General features: G+C 33.0%; 1 protein-coding gene across 6 annotated transcripts in view; it reads left to right on the forward strand.

Moving 5' to 3' along the window:
- Positions 1 to 2830, forward strand: part of LOC126927574 (uncharacterized) — an 81077-nt gene extending 78247 nt beyond the window's left edge. For 4 of the 6 annotated variants that reach the window (XR_007715643.1, XR_007715644.1, XR_007715642.1 and 1 more), the window contains exon 4: positions 1813 to 2830. Coding sequence is in view for 1 of the 6 variants with exons in the window: in XM_050743632.1 (XP_050599589.1) it covers positions 1080 to 1127; positions 1200 to 1241 (90 nt within the window). In the remaining 5 variants the exon portion in view is untranslated. Of the gene's footprint in view, positions 1 to 1079; positions 1128 to 1199; positions 1726 to 1747 lie in introns of those variants that run through there. The other 2 variants (XR_007715640.1, XM_050743632.1) reach the window with 2 other exon arrangements.
- Positions 2831 to 15326: the final 12496 nt, after the last annotated feature.

Here is a 15326-nt window from a genome sequence, read left to right on the forward strand (position 1 = left end):
TAACCTGCTATGCGCAGGAATACTAGCACAGGAGAGGATTGTTTGGAATAAACAATTATATTATAAATAATTATTAATGGCGGAATTAATGACGAATTATACTAATTATTGATATTATTTATTATTTTAATTATTAATTAATACTAATAATTTAAAGTTGACTCACCTGACGTTGGCCTCCGCTGATGAACGGGCAGACTGCTGGGTGAGTCCGGTTTTATAAAGATTGACACTTCTATAATTTTTTGTTTTAATCTTTATTTATCGTGAACAGTGTAAACAACAGTGTGTCCGGACGTGTTTAACAATTCGAAATGCTAACATAAAACTTGAGCCAACTATTGTTTTAATTCTAACAGACTAATAACAATTATTTTATAATTCGAACTGACTAATAACATTTATATCTCGTAACTCTTAAACTCGATCTGGAACGAACAATTATTCTCTAATCCTAACTTAAATTCTAATTAAATCAACTGAACGAAATGATATCAGACTCACTCAAATTCAATTGAACGAATAACAATTACTCTCCTTATTTTCGCTAAATTATCCTGAACCAACTAATCACAATTGCTCTATCCTATTTCTTTATTCTAACTGAATTACGTTTCTTTAATTTCGTTAAATTCTCCCGAACGCTAACAATTTCTCTGACTATATTCTAACTGAACAAACTAATGGCAGTTACTCTCTTTTCACAATTACTCTGATTGTTCTAACTGAACCACTAACAATTAATCGCTAACGCTAACGCTAACAATTAATCTGACTCTTCTTTATTTTTCGCTAAATTCTCTCGAACGCTATCAATTACTCTCTCTATTTTATTTTTCGCTAAATTCTCCCGAACGCTAACAATTACTCTCTTATTCTTTTATTCAACTGACCCGCTAACAATTACTCTCTTCTATTCTAACTGGTAACGATTATTCCGATTTGAATTGTGTCGCTACGCTTTTTATAATGACATCCCCAATGGGATGACAGTCACGTGACAGTTCGTTCCGGTGGGAATCGCAATGCTGCAGGTTTTTAGAGTTTCCATGAGAGAACGTGGAGTTTGATGATTACAGGTTATGTTGAGTCATGGACACAAAAGCGTCCGCGCCTGTGCGAACTGTGTGAGTGTGTTTTTAGTATTCTGTCTCGTTTCGTATGTTGTTTGTTTCCTTAAACTTGTGAATTTGTATTAGCGCAAGAGGAAGAAGATATGTGAATGGTACGAGATGACGTGATCGACGTGCGTGTGTGAATATGTGCGAGGGATGATGCTGAAGTGGCGGTTTTCCATCCAAATAGGCACAGTGGCACCTTCGTTGGCGTCGTGTCCTGATGATCTTTTGACAATTTGGTTTTATTTGACAATATGAGATATATTTTGCTCCTTGTAGATTTATATGTCCATATTTGCTATATATTAAATCGTGTATATTTTATATTACTTTCTTGTTATTAGGTTATTAGTTGTGTAACTCCAGTTTCTGATCTATGGAAAATGGTGAAACGTCTTCACGAAATACAATTTCATTCGTTTTCCTCCCTTGCATTGGCACGCTGCGAGTGGTGTCGACTTCCAAATGAGGTTTGTGCATCTTGATTATTATGCGTTTAATGATAGATACGGAGGTATCTTTGTCAGAGGTTCCCATGCGGACTGTCTCGGTGTGTATCTTGTTATGATTTCTTTTATTTAGTTCATCCTGTTTCTTTCGTATTTTATTCACTGCATATGATATTTCAGTGCAAGAAGAAGAAGAATTATAAAGAATCCGTAAGTGGCCCTACAAGACGCAGTCATCGTGTGAGGTGTTGTCGGCAGGAACGAAGAGTCGAAGTTGTTGAAGAAGTCGTGTGACATTTGTATTGTTTCTGGTTATATACAACGCTGATATTTCACATATCTATGTATATATATATTATTATATTATTATATATTATTATATTAAATCTTCAGTTGGTTTAGTTGAATGTTCAGTAATGTAATTTTTACAAGGTGGTTTTGTATATTGGATGAGTAGTTGTTCGATATAATAATATTTGTATATATATATATATATACATTTTACAATGTAATTTTCCATTATGTAAAATATATATATGCATATGTATATGTGCGTGTATTGTTATGCTCATTGTTTCTCAGATCGTTAATTGGTTGAATATTCCATAATGTGGATTTCGTATATAATTCTCTAGGTTCGTAGAAATGTAATTCTATATATTTATTTCTTTGCGTTTTAATGGTTTAATAACGTATACATACATATATATATGTCGGAGATGTAGAGACATCGAGCCTTTCTTTTGGAAGATTTCTCAATACTTGGGCTCGGGGTGACATAACTGGTCGCCGAACGTAGCCACGGTCACGGGATGAACGAAATGTTTTACAAAGGAGGTTCCAGTGTTAAGGGATACGCTGTATAAACAATCAAGTCTTGATCAGGAGCAATGCTGGTTTATGTGGAACTGCCTAGTTACGGCGCTTGGGAATTTGTTGATATTCCCGATCGATATGTATTTGATATATGTAACTGTATCTGTCATTTATTTTGCAATCTCCTTGGAGAGTTTACTGTCATCGTCTTGGAGTGAGTCTTAGAGAAACCCTGTGCCTGAGTGAACGTGTCAGTGTGCTATCAAAAAAATATATTAAAACGTACAGAGAGTTTCCCGTTGACCGTGGATTCGTTACAGAACCCAAGAATATTATTAAAAGCATTTGTTTACTTATTGTTTGTTATCTTAGTTAACCGATAAACTAATTGTTTATCAAACTTTGTAAAGAAATATAATTTTATGTAAATACAACCTTTATTGAACATCATGATGGCAAATGCTAACGAAGAATCGTCTCGCGCTCGAAATCCAAACGATAATTCGACATCAGAAGTGGGATACGTGCCGTTTATTACTATGCAAGAGCATTTGACTGTTATGCGAGAGTTGATTCAGACGCTAGTGCAAAAACCGAAAGAAGAACCTAAAAATTTATCGCTTCCGCGCTTTAATCCTGAAATTGCGGGTTCTGACTCAGCTGCATGGTGTGCAGTTGTTAATTTGTATATGAAAGAGAATCCTTTACAAGGCAGTGCGTTGTTTTCCTGCTTTAAGTGGCGCACTGGAAGGATCAGCAGCACAATGGCTTACGCAAGTGCTAGTAGGTAGAGAAGTTACCTGGACAAAATTTAAAGACCTTTTTATTGCACGTTTTGGTGGTAGAGAAACAGCAACTTCGGCGTTAATGAAAATGTCCAACGAAAAACCACTGAAGGATGAAACCTTGGGAGCATTTGGAATTCGTCTTCGCTCTCTCTTGAAAGCGAGGTGGGAAAATTCAACTATGGCTGAGGTGATCAATGCTTCTGTCCTTTTTCAGTTGGCTTCGCAAGATCAACGAATTGAGCGAATAGCACTTACGACTGATATCAAGACAGAGGATCAATTTCTAAGTGAAATGAGAGCATTCTCCTTTGCGAAGAAGAGATCAGTGTCTTCGTCGGATAACTCTTCTGCGGCTCCTGAAGCAAAACGATATAAGATTTCTGATTTTTACCGAAACAAATGTTATTACTGTGGTAACTACGGTCATAAAGTAGAGGATTGTCAGAGAAGAATAAAATTTGGAAAGCAGAAGAACATACAGAACTCGGAGGAAAGGCTAGCTCGGAGGAAAGCTACATTATCAAAAGTGACATGCTTTAAATGTCGCGAGGAGGACATATTGCGCCTTATTGTCCGCTGTTGCGGAAGGGGAAAAATAACAATAATACACCAAAGGGAAGCAATGATTATAATAATGAGCGTCGGGTCGACTTCTGTGTTACGGAAACTTCAATGGGTAGTTTAACTCATCTGGGTGAGTCGTTTCCATTTTATTTTGATTCTGGAGCAGAGTGTTCGCTGATTAAAGAATCTGTAGCTTTGAAATTTTCCGGTAAAAGAGAGACGAATGTAGTAGTCATGCGAGGAATAGGAAATACTACCATTAAGAGTACTTTACAAATTTTGTCTGTTGTATGTATTAACGAATTTACGTTGGAGATAGTTTTCCATGTCCTTGCTGATAAATATTTAAAATATGACATAATGATTGGTCGTGAAATTTTGAGCCGGGGTTTTGATATAAAAATCACTCAAGATAGTCTTGCTATTAGTAGAACAAAAGTAATTAATGTGTGTAATAAAGACACTAAAAATGAGATTAATATTAATGATGTTGATACTGAAGTTATAGGAGAAGATAAAAGCCGATTAATTTCTGTTCTTGGAAAATTTAAAGATTCATTTATTACGGGTTTTCCACGTGTTCGTGTGAATACGGGCCAAATGGAGATACGATTGATTGATCCTAATGTCACAGTACAAAGAAGTCCTTATAGACTTAGTGAGGAAGAGCGTAGGCTTGTTCGGTTGAAAGAATAAACAAATTAATGGAAGCAGAAATTATTCGGCCCAGTAATTCTCCTTTTGCCAGCCCTATATTACTTGTTAAAAAGAAAGATGGCTCAGATAGATTATGTGTAGACTACCGGGAGTTAAATAAAAATACGGTTGCGGATCGGTATCCTTTACCACTTATTGCAGATCAGATTGCGAGGTTGAGACAGGCTAAATACTTTATAAGTCTGGATATGGCTAGTGGTTTCCACCAAATCCCTATTCATCCTAATTCGGTAGAGTTTACAGCGTTTGTTACCCCAGATGGACAATAACGAGTATGTGACAATGCCGTTTGGGTTGAAAAAATGCTCCATCTGTTTTCCAAAGAGCCATTTTCAAAGCTTTAGGTGAACTTGCTTATTCGTATGTTATTGTATATTTGGACGATGTTTTGATTATTGCTGATACGATAGATCAAGCTTAAAAAGATTGGATATCGTGTTGAAAACTCTTGTGGAAGCTGGTTTTTCTTTTAACTTCGCAAAATGCTCTTTCCTAAAAACAACAGTACTCTATTTAGGATATGTAATTCATAACGGGGAGGTACGCCCCAACCCGGGAAAGATACAAGCTTTGAGTTCTTTACCCCCTCCAACGACAGTCACACAGCTTAGACAGTTTATTGGACTGGCTTCTTACTTCCGAAAATTTATTCCAAAATTTTCACAAATAATGAAGCCTTCTATATGCACTCACTTCCAGTAATAAGAACATAAATTGGACAGATAGGCACGAAAGCATAAGACAAAAGGTAATTTCTATATTGACTGATGCGCCAGTGTTGATTATATTTGATCCAAAATATCCAATAGAGTTACATACTGATGCAAGTATGGATGGATATGGGGCTATTCTTATGCAAAAGGTAGAAGGTAAGAACAGAGTAGTAGAATATTTTAGCAAAAGAACTAGCCCTGCGGAATCTAGGTACCATTCATATGAATTAGAGACGTTGGCGGTAGTGAATGCTGTTAAGCATTTCCGTCACTATTTACACGGACGAGAATTTCTTGTTGTAACTGATTGCAATTCTTTAAAAGCATCAAGTAAAAAGGTGAATTTAAATGATAGAGTACACAGGTGGTGGGCTTATCTACAAACCTTCAATTTTGACATTGTATATCGAGAAGGTAAACGTATGACTCACGTAGATTTCTTTTCACGGAACCCCATAGAAATAGAACGAATTAAAAATAACAAAATTAAAGAAAAAGAGATTAATTTGACTGAAATTTCTGAAGGATGGTTGTTAGTGGAGCAACGTCGTGATCCTCAAATTTTGGAGATTGTAACAAAGTTGCAAAAATGACGAACTCACAGAAGACATTGCGAGTACATATGAATTACGGTCTGGTACTCTTTATCGTAAGATACAAAGGAAAGGCAAGACTCTATGTTTACCTATAGTTCCCAGAGGTTTTAGATGGTCCGTTATCAACCATGTGCATCAATCAATTATGCACTTAGGTTGGGATAAAACGCTTGAGAAGTTATACGAGTATTACTGGTTCGAAGGAATGGCGAAATATGTTCGCAAATTCGTAGAGAACTGTCATGCTTGTCAGGTTTCTAAAGCAAGTTCGGGCAAACCACAAGCCGAACTCCACCCTATACCTAAGACCAGCATACCTTGGCATACGGTGCACATGGACATAACGGGTAAGTTGAGTGGAAAAAGTGATTTAAAGGAATATGTCATTGTTTTGATTGATGCTTTTACAAAATTTGTGTATTTACATCATACTCGTAAAATAGATTCTTTTAATACAGTAAAGGCGCTTAAGTCAGCAATATTTTTATTCGGCAGTCCTTACCGAGTTATAGCGGATCAGGGTAGATGTTTTACTGGTAAGGAATTTCAGGATTTTGTCAAAGTAAACATATTAAACTTCACTTAATAGCTACCGGTATTAGTAGAGCCAATGGTCAGGTGGAGCGTGTCATGGGAACCTTGAAAAACATGTTTACAACTGTGGAAACGACTGGTCGATCTTGGCAAGAGGCGATTGGTGAAATACAATTGGCTTTAAATTGCACCACCAATCGTGTGACTAAATCAAGTCCTTTGGAATTACTAATTGGGAAAACAGCAAGACCTTATGGTTTATTGCTTCCCGATGACTTTGTAGAAAAGGAAGTAGATATCTCCAATGTAAGACAGCAGGCTATACAAAACATAGAGTCAAACGCTAGATATGATAAGGAAAGATTTGATAAAACTAAGGCCAATATAGTTAAATTTAATCTTGGAGACTTTGTATTACGTAAAAATGAAGAAAGAAATCAAACAAAATTAGATCCTAAGTACAGGGGTCCATTTATAATAGCAGAGATTTTGGAAGGAGATAGATATATTTTAAAAACGATGGATGGCAAACGGTCGTATAAGTACAGTCATGATAAGTTAAGGAGAATGCCAGATGGTTGTATTCCTGCTGAGTTGGATGTGTGTAGTGATGATATCGGCAACGACAGTGACGATTGAGGTACAGTGATTGAGAAGGAATGTTTTGATCATAACATTTCACACACGCCCAATGTGGTGTTGTGAAGTAATTTGGTGTTTCACACACGCCCAATGTGATGTTGTGAAGTAATTTGGTGTTTCACACACGCCCAATGTGGTGTTGTGAAGTAATTTAGTGTTTCACACACGCCCAATGTGGTGTTGTGAAGTAATTTGGTGTTTCACACACGCCCAATGTGGTGTTGTGAGTAATTTGGTGTTTCACACACGCCCAGTGTGGTGTTGTGATATAATTTGGTATATTCATGTATAAGAGTAGTACTGTGATGTGTTCTGGTGAGAGATTGAGAAGTCTAATGACTGGAGGATTAGAGGATGCAACTAAATAACAGTTTTGAAGAAAGACATTGTAATATGACAGATTGTTGTTTATGTTTGTTAACAAATATTTAGTAAGAATCTTTGTTGTTGTGGTGGGACCCTTGGCTTATTAGAATGTTTTGTTAAATTATAAAAGATGTTAAATTGAGTCTAATGTTAAGAAAACCGAATATTTTAGATGCACCCGAGGACGGGTGATTGTCAGGATGGCCGTGTCGGAGATGTAGAGACATCGAGCCTTTCTTTTGGAAGATTTCTCAATACTTGGGCTCGGGGTGACATAACTGGTCGCCGAACGTAGCCACGGTCACGGGATGAACGAAATGTTTTACAAAGGAGGTTCCAGTGTTAAGGGATACGCTGTATAAACAATCAAGTCTTGATCAGGAGCAATGCTGGTTTATGTGGAACTGCCTAGTTACGGCGCTTGGGAATTTGTTGATATTCCCGATCGATATGTATTTGATATATGTAACTGTATCTGTCATTTATTTTGCAATCTCCTTGGAGAGTTTACTGTCATCGTCTTGGAGTGAGTCTTAGAGAAACCCTGTGCCTGAGTGAACGTGTCAGTGTGCTATCAAAAAAATATATTAAAACGTACAGAGAGTTTCCCGTTGACCGTGGATTCGTTACAGAACCCAAGAATATTATTAAAAGCATTTGTTTACTTATTGTTTGTTATCTTAGTTAACCGATAAACTAATTGTTTATCAAACTTTGTAAAGAAATATAATTTTATGTAAATACAACCTTTATTGAACATCATGATGGCAAATGCTAACGAAGAATCGTCTCGCGCTCGAAATCCAAACGATAATTCGACATATATATATATATATTATGAATTTTTTCCAAAGATACGCGTACGCATGTGTATATCTATATATGTGTGTGTCGCAGAGTAATCTTGTATACAATTTTCACTTTTATTAGAATGCTGATGTAGTGTAGTATATTTTATTTCTTTTATATTTTATTAGATTATCAATTATTCAGATTCACGAAGTAGGTCACAGACACAGATATGCATACACGTGTGTGTATATACATGTGTTTTCGCAGACAAAACTCATACATTAGAATCGCAGCTTGTTTTATTCATTGGTTCATTTAATTATTTCATTTTTTTTGTATTTTATATGTCATTGCTGATTGGTTGCAGTGTTTCTGATTATTGACTTATTTATTTCATTTTGATTGTCTGTCGTATAATTCTTTTTATTTTGATTGGTTAGTTATTAGTTAATTTATTATTATTGGCCGTGTTTAATTCTTCATAAGTTATTGGTTCGTGGCGTCACGTGCGGAACGCGGGACGTGAAACATTACTATATGACGTATAACGTTATGGAATATTACGTTACAACCTATAACGTTATACTGCATCACTATTTGACGTATAACGTCATATACTATTACGTTATAACGTATAACGTTGTACTGCATCACTATATGACGTATAACGTTTTATACTATTACGTTATAAGGTATAACGTTATATTGCATCACTATATCACTTATAACGTTATATTGCTTCACCATATGAAGCATAACGTTATATACTAGTACGTTAATACGCATAACGTTATATTGCATCACTATATCAATTATAACGTTATATTGCTTCACCATATGAAGCATAACGTTATATACTAGTACGTTAATACGCATAACGTTATATTGCATCACTATATCACTTACAACGTAATATTGCATCACTATATCTCTTATAACGTTATATAGCATCCCTATATGACGTATAACGTTATGAACTATTACATTATAAAGTATAGCGTTATAGAGTATTACCTTATATCGTATAACGATTTATACTATTACGTTATAACGCATAACGTTATATTGCATAACTACATCACTTATAACGTTATATTGCATCACTATGTGACGTATAACGTTATATACTATTTCGTTATAATGCCTAATGTCATATTGCATCACTATATGACGTATAACGTTATATACTATTACGTTATGACGGATAAAGATATATTTCATCACTATGTGACGTATAAGGTTATATGCTATTACGTCATTACCTATATCGTTATACTGCATCACTATATGACGTATAACGTCATATACTGTTACGTTATAACGTATAACGTTATATTGCATTACTATATGACTCATAACGTTATTAAGCATTACGTTACAAAGTATAACGACATATTGCATGACTATGTGACGTATAACGTTATATACTATTACGTTATAACGCATAACGTTATATTACAACACTATATCACTTATAACGTTATATTGCATCACTATGTGATGTATAACGTTATATACTATTACGTTATAACGCATAACGTTATATTGCACCACTATATCACTTATAACGTAATATCGAATCACTATATGACGCATAACGTCATATACTATTACATTATAACGTATAACGCTATAGAGTATTACGCCATAACATGTGACTACATATCGCATCACTATATGACGAATAACGTCATATACTGTTACGTTATAAAGTATAACGTTATATTGCATCACTATATGACGTATAACGTCATATACTATTACGTTATAACGGATACCGATATATTTCATCAGTATGTGACGTATAACGTTATAAACTATTACGTTATTACCTATAACGTTATACTGCATCACTATATGACGTATAACGTCATATACTGATATAACGTATAACGTTATATTGCATTACTATATGACGTATAACGTTATGGAGTATTACGTTACAACCTATAACGTTGTACTGCATCACTATATGACGTATAACGTTTATACTATTACGTTATAAATTATAACGTTACATTGCAACACTATATGACGTATAACGTTATGGAGTATTACGTTTTAACGTATAACGTTATATTGCATTAGTATATGACGTATAACGTTACGGAGTAATACGTTACAACGTATAACGATATATTGCATCACTATGTGACGTATGACGTTATATAGTATTACGCTATAAGGTATAACGCTATATTGCATCACTATATCACTTTTCACGTTATATTGCTTCACAATATGAGGCATAACGTTATATACTAGTACGTTATAACGCATAACGTTATGTTGCATCACTATATGACTGATAACGTTATATTGCATCACTATATGACGTATAACGTCATATACTGTTACGTTATAACGTATAACGTTATATTGCATCACTATATCACGTATAACGTCATATACTGTTACATATAACGTACAACGATATATTGCACAACTATATGACGTATCACTTTATATTTCATCACTATTTGACGTATAACGTTATATACTATTACGTTATAGCGTATAACGATATATTGCACCACTATATGATGTATCATTTTATATTTCATCACTATATGACGTGTAACGTTATATACTATTACTTTATAACGTATAACGATGTATTGCATCACTATATGAAGTCTAACATTATATACTATTACGTTATAACGTATAACGACATAATGCATTACTATGTGACGGGTGACGTTATATACTACTACGTTATAACTTATAACGTTATACTGCATCACTATATGATGTATAACCTCTTATACTGTTACGTTATAAGGAATAACTATATATTCCATCACTATGTGAAGTATAACGTTGTATACTATTACGTTATAACGTGTACCGTTATATTGCATCTCTATATGACGTATAACTTTATATTGCATCACTATACGACGTATAACGATAAAGGCTATTACGCTATATCGTATAACGTTATATTGCATCACTATATCATTTACAACGTTATATTGCATCACTATATGTCGTATAACGTCATATACTATTACGTTATAACGTATAACGCTATATTGCATCACTATATCACTTACAACGTTATATTGCATCACTATATGAAGTATAACCTTATATAATATAACGTTATAACGCATAACGTTATATTGCACCTCTATATCACTTACAACGTTATATTGCATCACTATATCACGTATAACGTTATGGAGTAATACGTTATAACGTATAGCGTCATATTGCATTACAATGTGACGTATAATGTTATATACCATTACGATATAACGTATAACGATATATTGCATCACTATATGATATCTAACGTTATATAATATTAAGTTATAATATATAACGATATATTGCACCACTATATGACGTATAACGATATATTCCATCACTATGTGAAGTATAACGATATAGACTCTTACGTTACAACGTATAACGTTATATTGCATCTCTATATGACCTATAACGTTATATACCATTACGTTATAACGTATAACGTTATATTGTACCACTATATAACGTATAATGTTATGAAGCATTACGTTATAACGTATAACGATATATTGCACCACTATATGACGTATAACGATATATTCCATCACTATGTGAAGTATAACGATATAGACTATTACGTTATAACGTATAACGTTATATTGCATCTCTATATCACGTATAACGTTATATACCATTACGTTATAACGTATAACGTTATATTGCATCACTATATCACGTATAACGTTACGGAGTATTACGATATAACCTATAACATTATACTGCATAACTATATGACGTATAACGTTATATACTATTACGTTATAAGGTATAACGATATATTGCATCACTATATCACTTACAACGTTATATTGCATCACCGTATGACGTATAACGTTATATACTGTTACGTTATAACCTTAACGATATATTGCGTCACTATATGATGTCTAACGTTATACACTATTACGTTATAACGTATACCGTTATATTTCATCTCTATATGACGTATCGCATTATATTGCATCACTATATGACGTATAACGTCATATACTATTACGTTATAACGTATAACGTTATATTGCATCACTATATCACGTATGACGTTATGGATTATTACGTTATAACGTATAGCGTCATATTGCATTACTATGTGACGTATAACGTTATATACTATTACTTTATAACGTATAACGATATATTGCGTCACTATATGACGTACAACATTATATTGCATGTCTATATGACGTATAATTTTATATTTCATCACTATATGACGTATAACGATATAGATATTGCGTTATATCCTATAACATTATACTGCATCACTATTTGACGTATAACGTTATATACTGTTACTATATAACGTATAACGATATATTCCATCACTATATGATGACTAACGTTATATACTATTTCGTTATAACGTATAACGTATTATTGCATCACTATATGACGTATAACGTTATATACTATTACGTTATAACGCATAACGTTTTATTGCATCACTATATCACGTATAACGTTACGGAGTATTACGTTATAACCTATAACATTATACTGCATAACTATATGACGTATAACGTTATATACTATTACGTTATAAGGTATAACGATATATTGCATCACTATATCACTTACAACGTTATATTGCATCACTATTTGACGTATAACGATATAGAATATTACGTTATAACGTATAACATTATATTGCATCTCTATATGTCGTATAACGTATTATTTCATCACTATATGACGTATAACGTTTATACTATTACGTTATAACGTATAACGCGACATTGCATAACTATATGACGCATAACATTATATTGCATCACTATATGACGTATAACGTTATATACTATTACGTTATGACGTATAACGTTATATACTATTACGTTATGACGTATAACGTTATATACTATTACGTTATGACGTATAACGTTATATTGCATCACTATATCACGTATAACGTTACGGAGTATTACGTTATAACCTATAACATTATACTGCATCACTATTTGATGTATAACGTTATATACTATTACGTTATAACTTATAAAATATATTGCATCACTATATCACTTACAACGTTATATTGCATCACTATATGAGGTATATCGTTATATACTGTTACGTTATAACCTATAACGATATATTGCGTCACTATGTGATGTCTAACGTTATATACTATTACGCTATAACGTATAACGCGACAGTGCATAACTATATGACGCATAACATTATATTGCATCACTATATGACGTATAACGTCATATACTATTACGTTATAACGTATAGCGTTATATTGTATCACTATATATCGTATAATGTTATGGAGCATTACGTTATAACCTGTAGCGAGATATTGCATTACTATGTGACGTATAACGTTATATACTATTACGTTATACCCCATAACGTTATACTGCATAACTATATGACGTATAACGTTATATACCATTACGATATAATGTATAACGATATATTGCATCACTATATGATATCTAACGTTATATAATATTAAGTTATAATATATAACGATATATTGCACCACTATATGACGTATAACGATATATTCCATCACTATGTGAAGTATAACGATATAGACTATTACGTTACAACGTATAACGTTATATTGCATCTCTATATGACCTATAACGTTATATACCATTACGTTATAACGTATAACGTTATATTGTATCACTATATAACGTATAATGTTATGAAGCATTACGTTATAACGTATAACGATATATTGCACCACTATATGACGTATAACGATATATTCCATCACTATGTGAAGTATAACGATATAGACTATTACGTTATAACGTATAACGTTATATTGCATCTCTATATCACATATAACGTTATATACCATTACGTTATAACGTATAACGTTGTATAGCATCTCTATATGACGTATAACCTTACATTGCATCTCTATATGCCGTATAACGTATTATTGCATAACTGTATGACGTATAACGTTTATACTATTACGTTATAACGTATACCGTTATATTTCATCTCTATATGACGTATCGCATTATATTGCATCACTATATGACGTATAACGTTATATACTATTACGTTATAAGGTATAACGATATATTGCATCACTATATGACGTATAACTTTATATTGCATCTCTGTATGACGTATAACGTTATATACTATTACGTTATAACGTATAACGATATATTGTATCACTATATCACTTACAACATTATATTGCATCACTATATGACGTATAACGTTATATACTGTTACGTTATAACCTATAACGATATATTGCGTCACTATATGATGTCTAACGTTATATACTATTACGTTATAACGTATAACGTTATATTGCATCTCTATATGACGTATAACTTTATATTGCATCTCTATATGCCGAATAACGTATTACTGCATCACTATATGACGTATAATGTTTATACTATTACGTTATAACTTATAACGTTATATTGCATCACTATATGAAATATAACCTTATATAAAATTACGTTATAACGCATAACGTTATATTGCACCACTATATGACTTATAACTTTATATTGCACCACTGTATGACGTATAACGTTATACACTATTACGTTATAACGTATAACGATATATTGCATCACTATATGACGCATAACATTATATTGCATCACTATATGACGTATAACGTCATATACTATTACGTTATAACGTATAACGTTATTTTGCATCTCTATATGACGTATAACTTTATATTGCATCTCTATATGCCGAATAACGTATTATTGCATCACTATATGACGTATAACGTTTATACTATTACGTTATAACTTATAACGTTATGTTGGATCACTATATGAAATATAACCTTATATAAAATTACGTTATAACGCATAACGTTATATTGCACCACTATATGACTTATAACTTTATATTGCAACACTGTATGACGTATAACGTTATACACTATTACGTTATAACGTATACCGTTCTATTTCATCTCTATATGACGTATCGCATTATATTGCATCACTATATGACGTATAACGTTATATACTATTACGTTATAACGCATAACGATATATTGCATCACTATATGACGTATAACTTTATATTGCATCTCTGTATGACGTATAACGTTATATACCATTACGTTATAACGTATAGCGTTATATTGTATCACTATATATCGTATAATGTTATGGAGCATTACGTTATAACGTGTAGCGACATATTGCATTACTATGTGACGTATAACGTTATA

This window comes from Bombus affinis, unplaced genomic scaffold (genome assembly GCF_024516045.1).
Source record: "Bombus affinis isolate iyBomAffi1 unplaced genomic scaffold, iyBomAffi1.2 ctg00000152.1, whole genome shotgun sequence".
Classification (NCBI taxonomy): Eukaryota; Metazoa; Arthropoda; class Insecta; order Hymenoptera; family Apidae; genus Bombus; species Bombus affinis.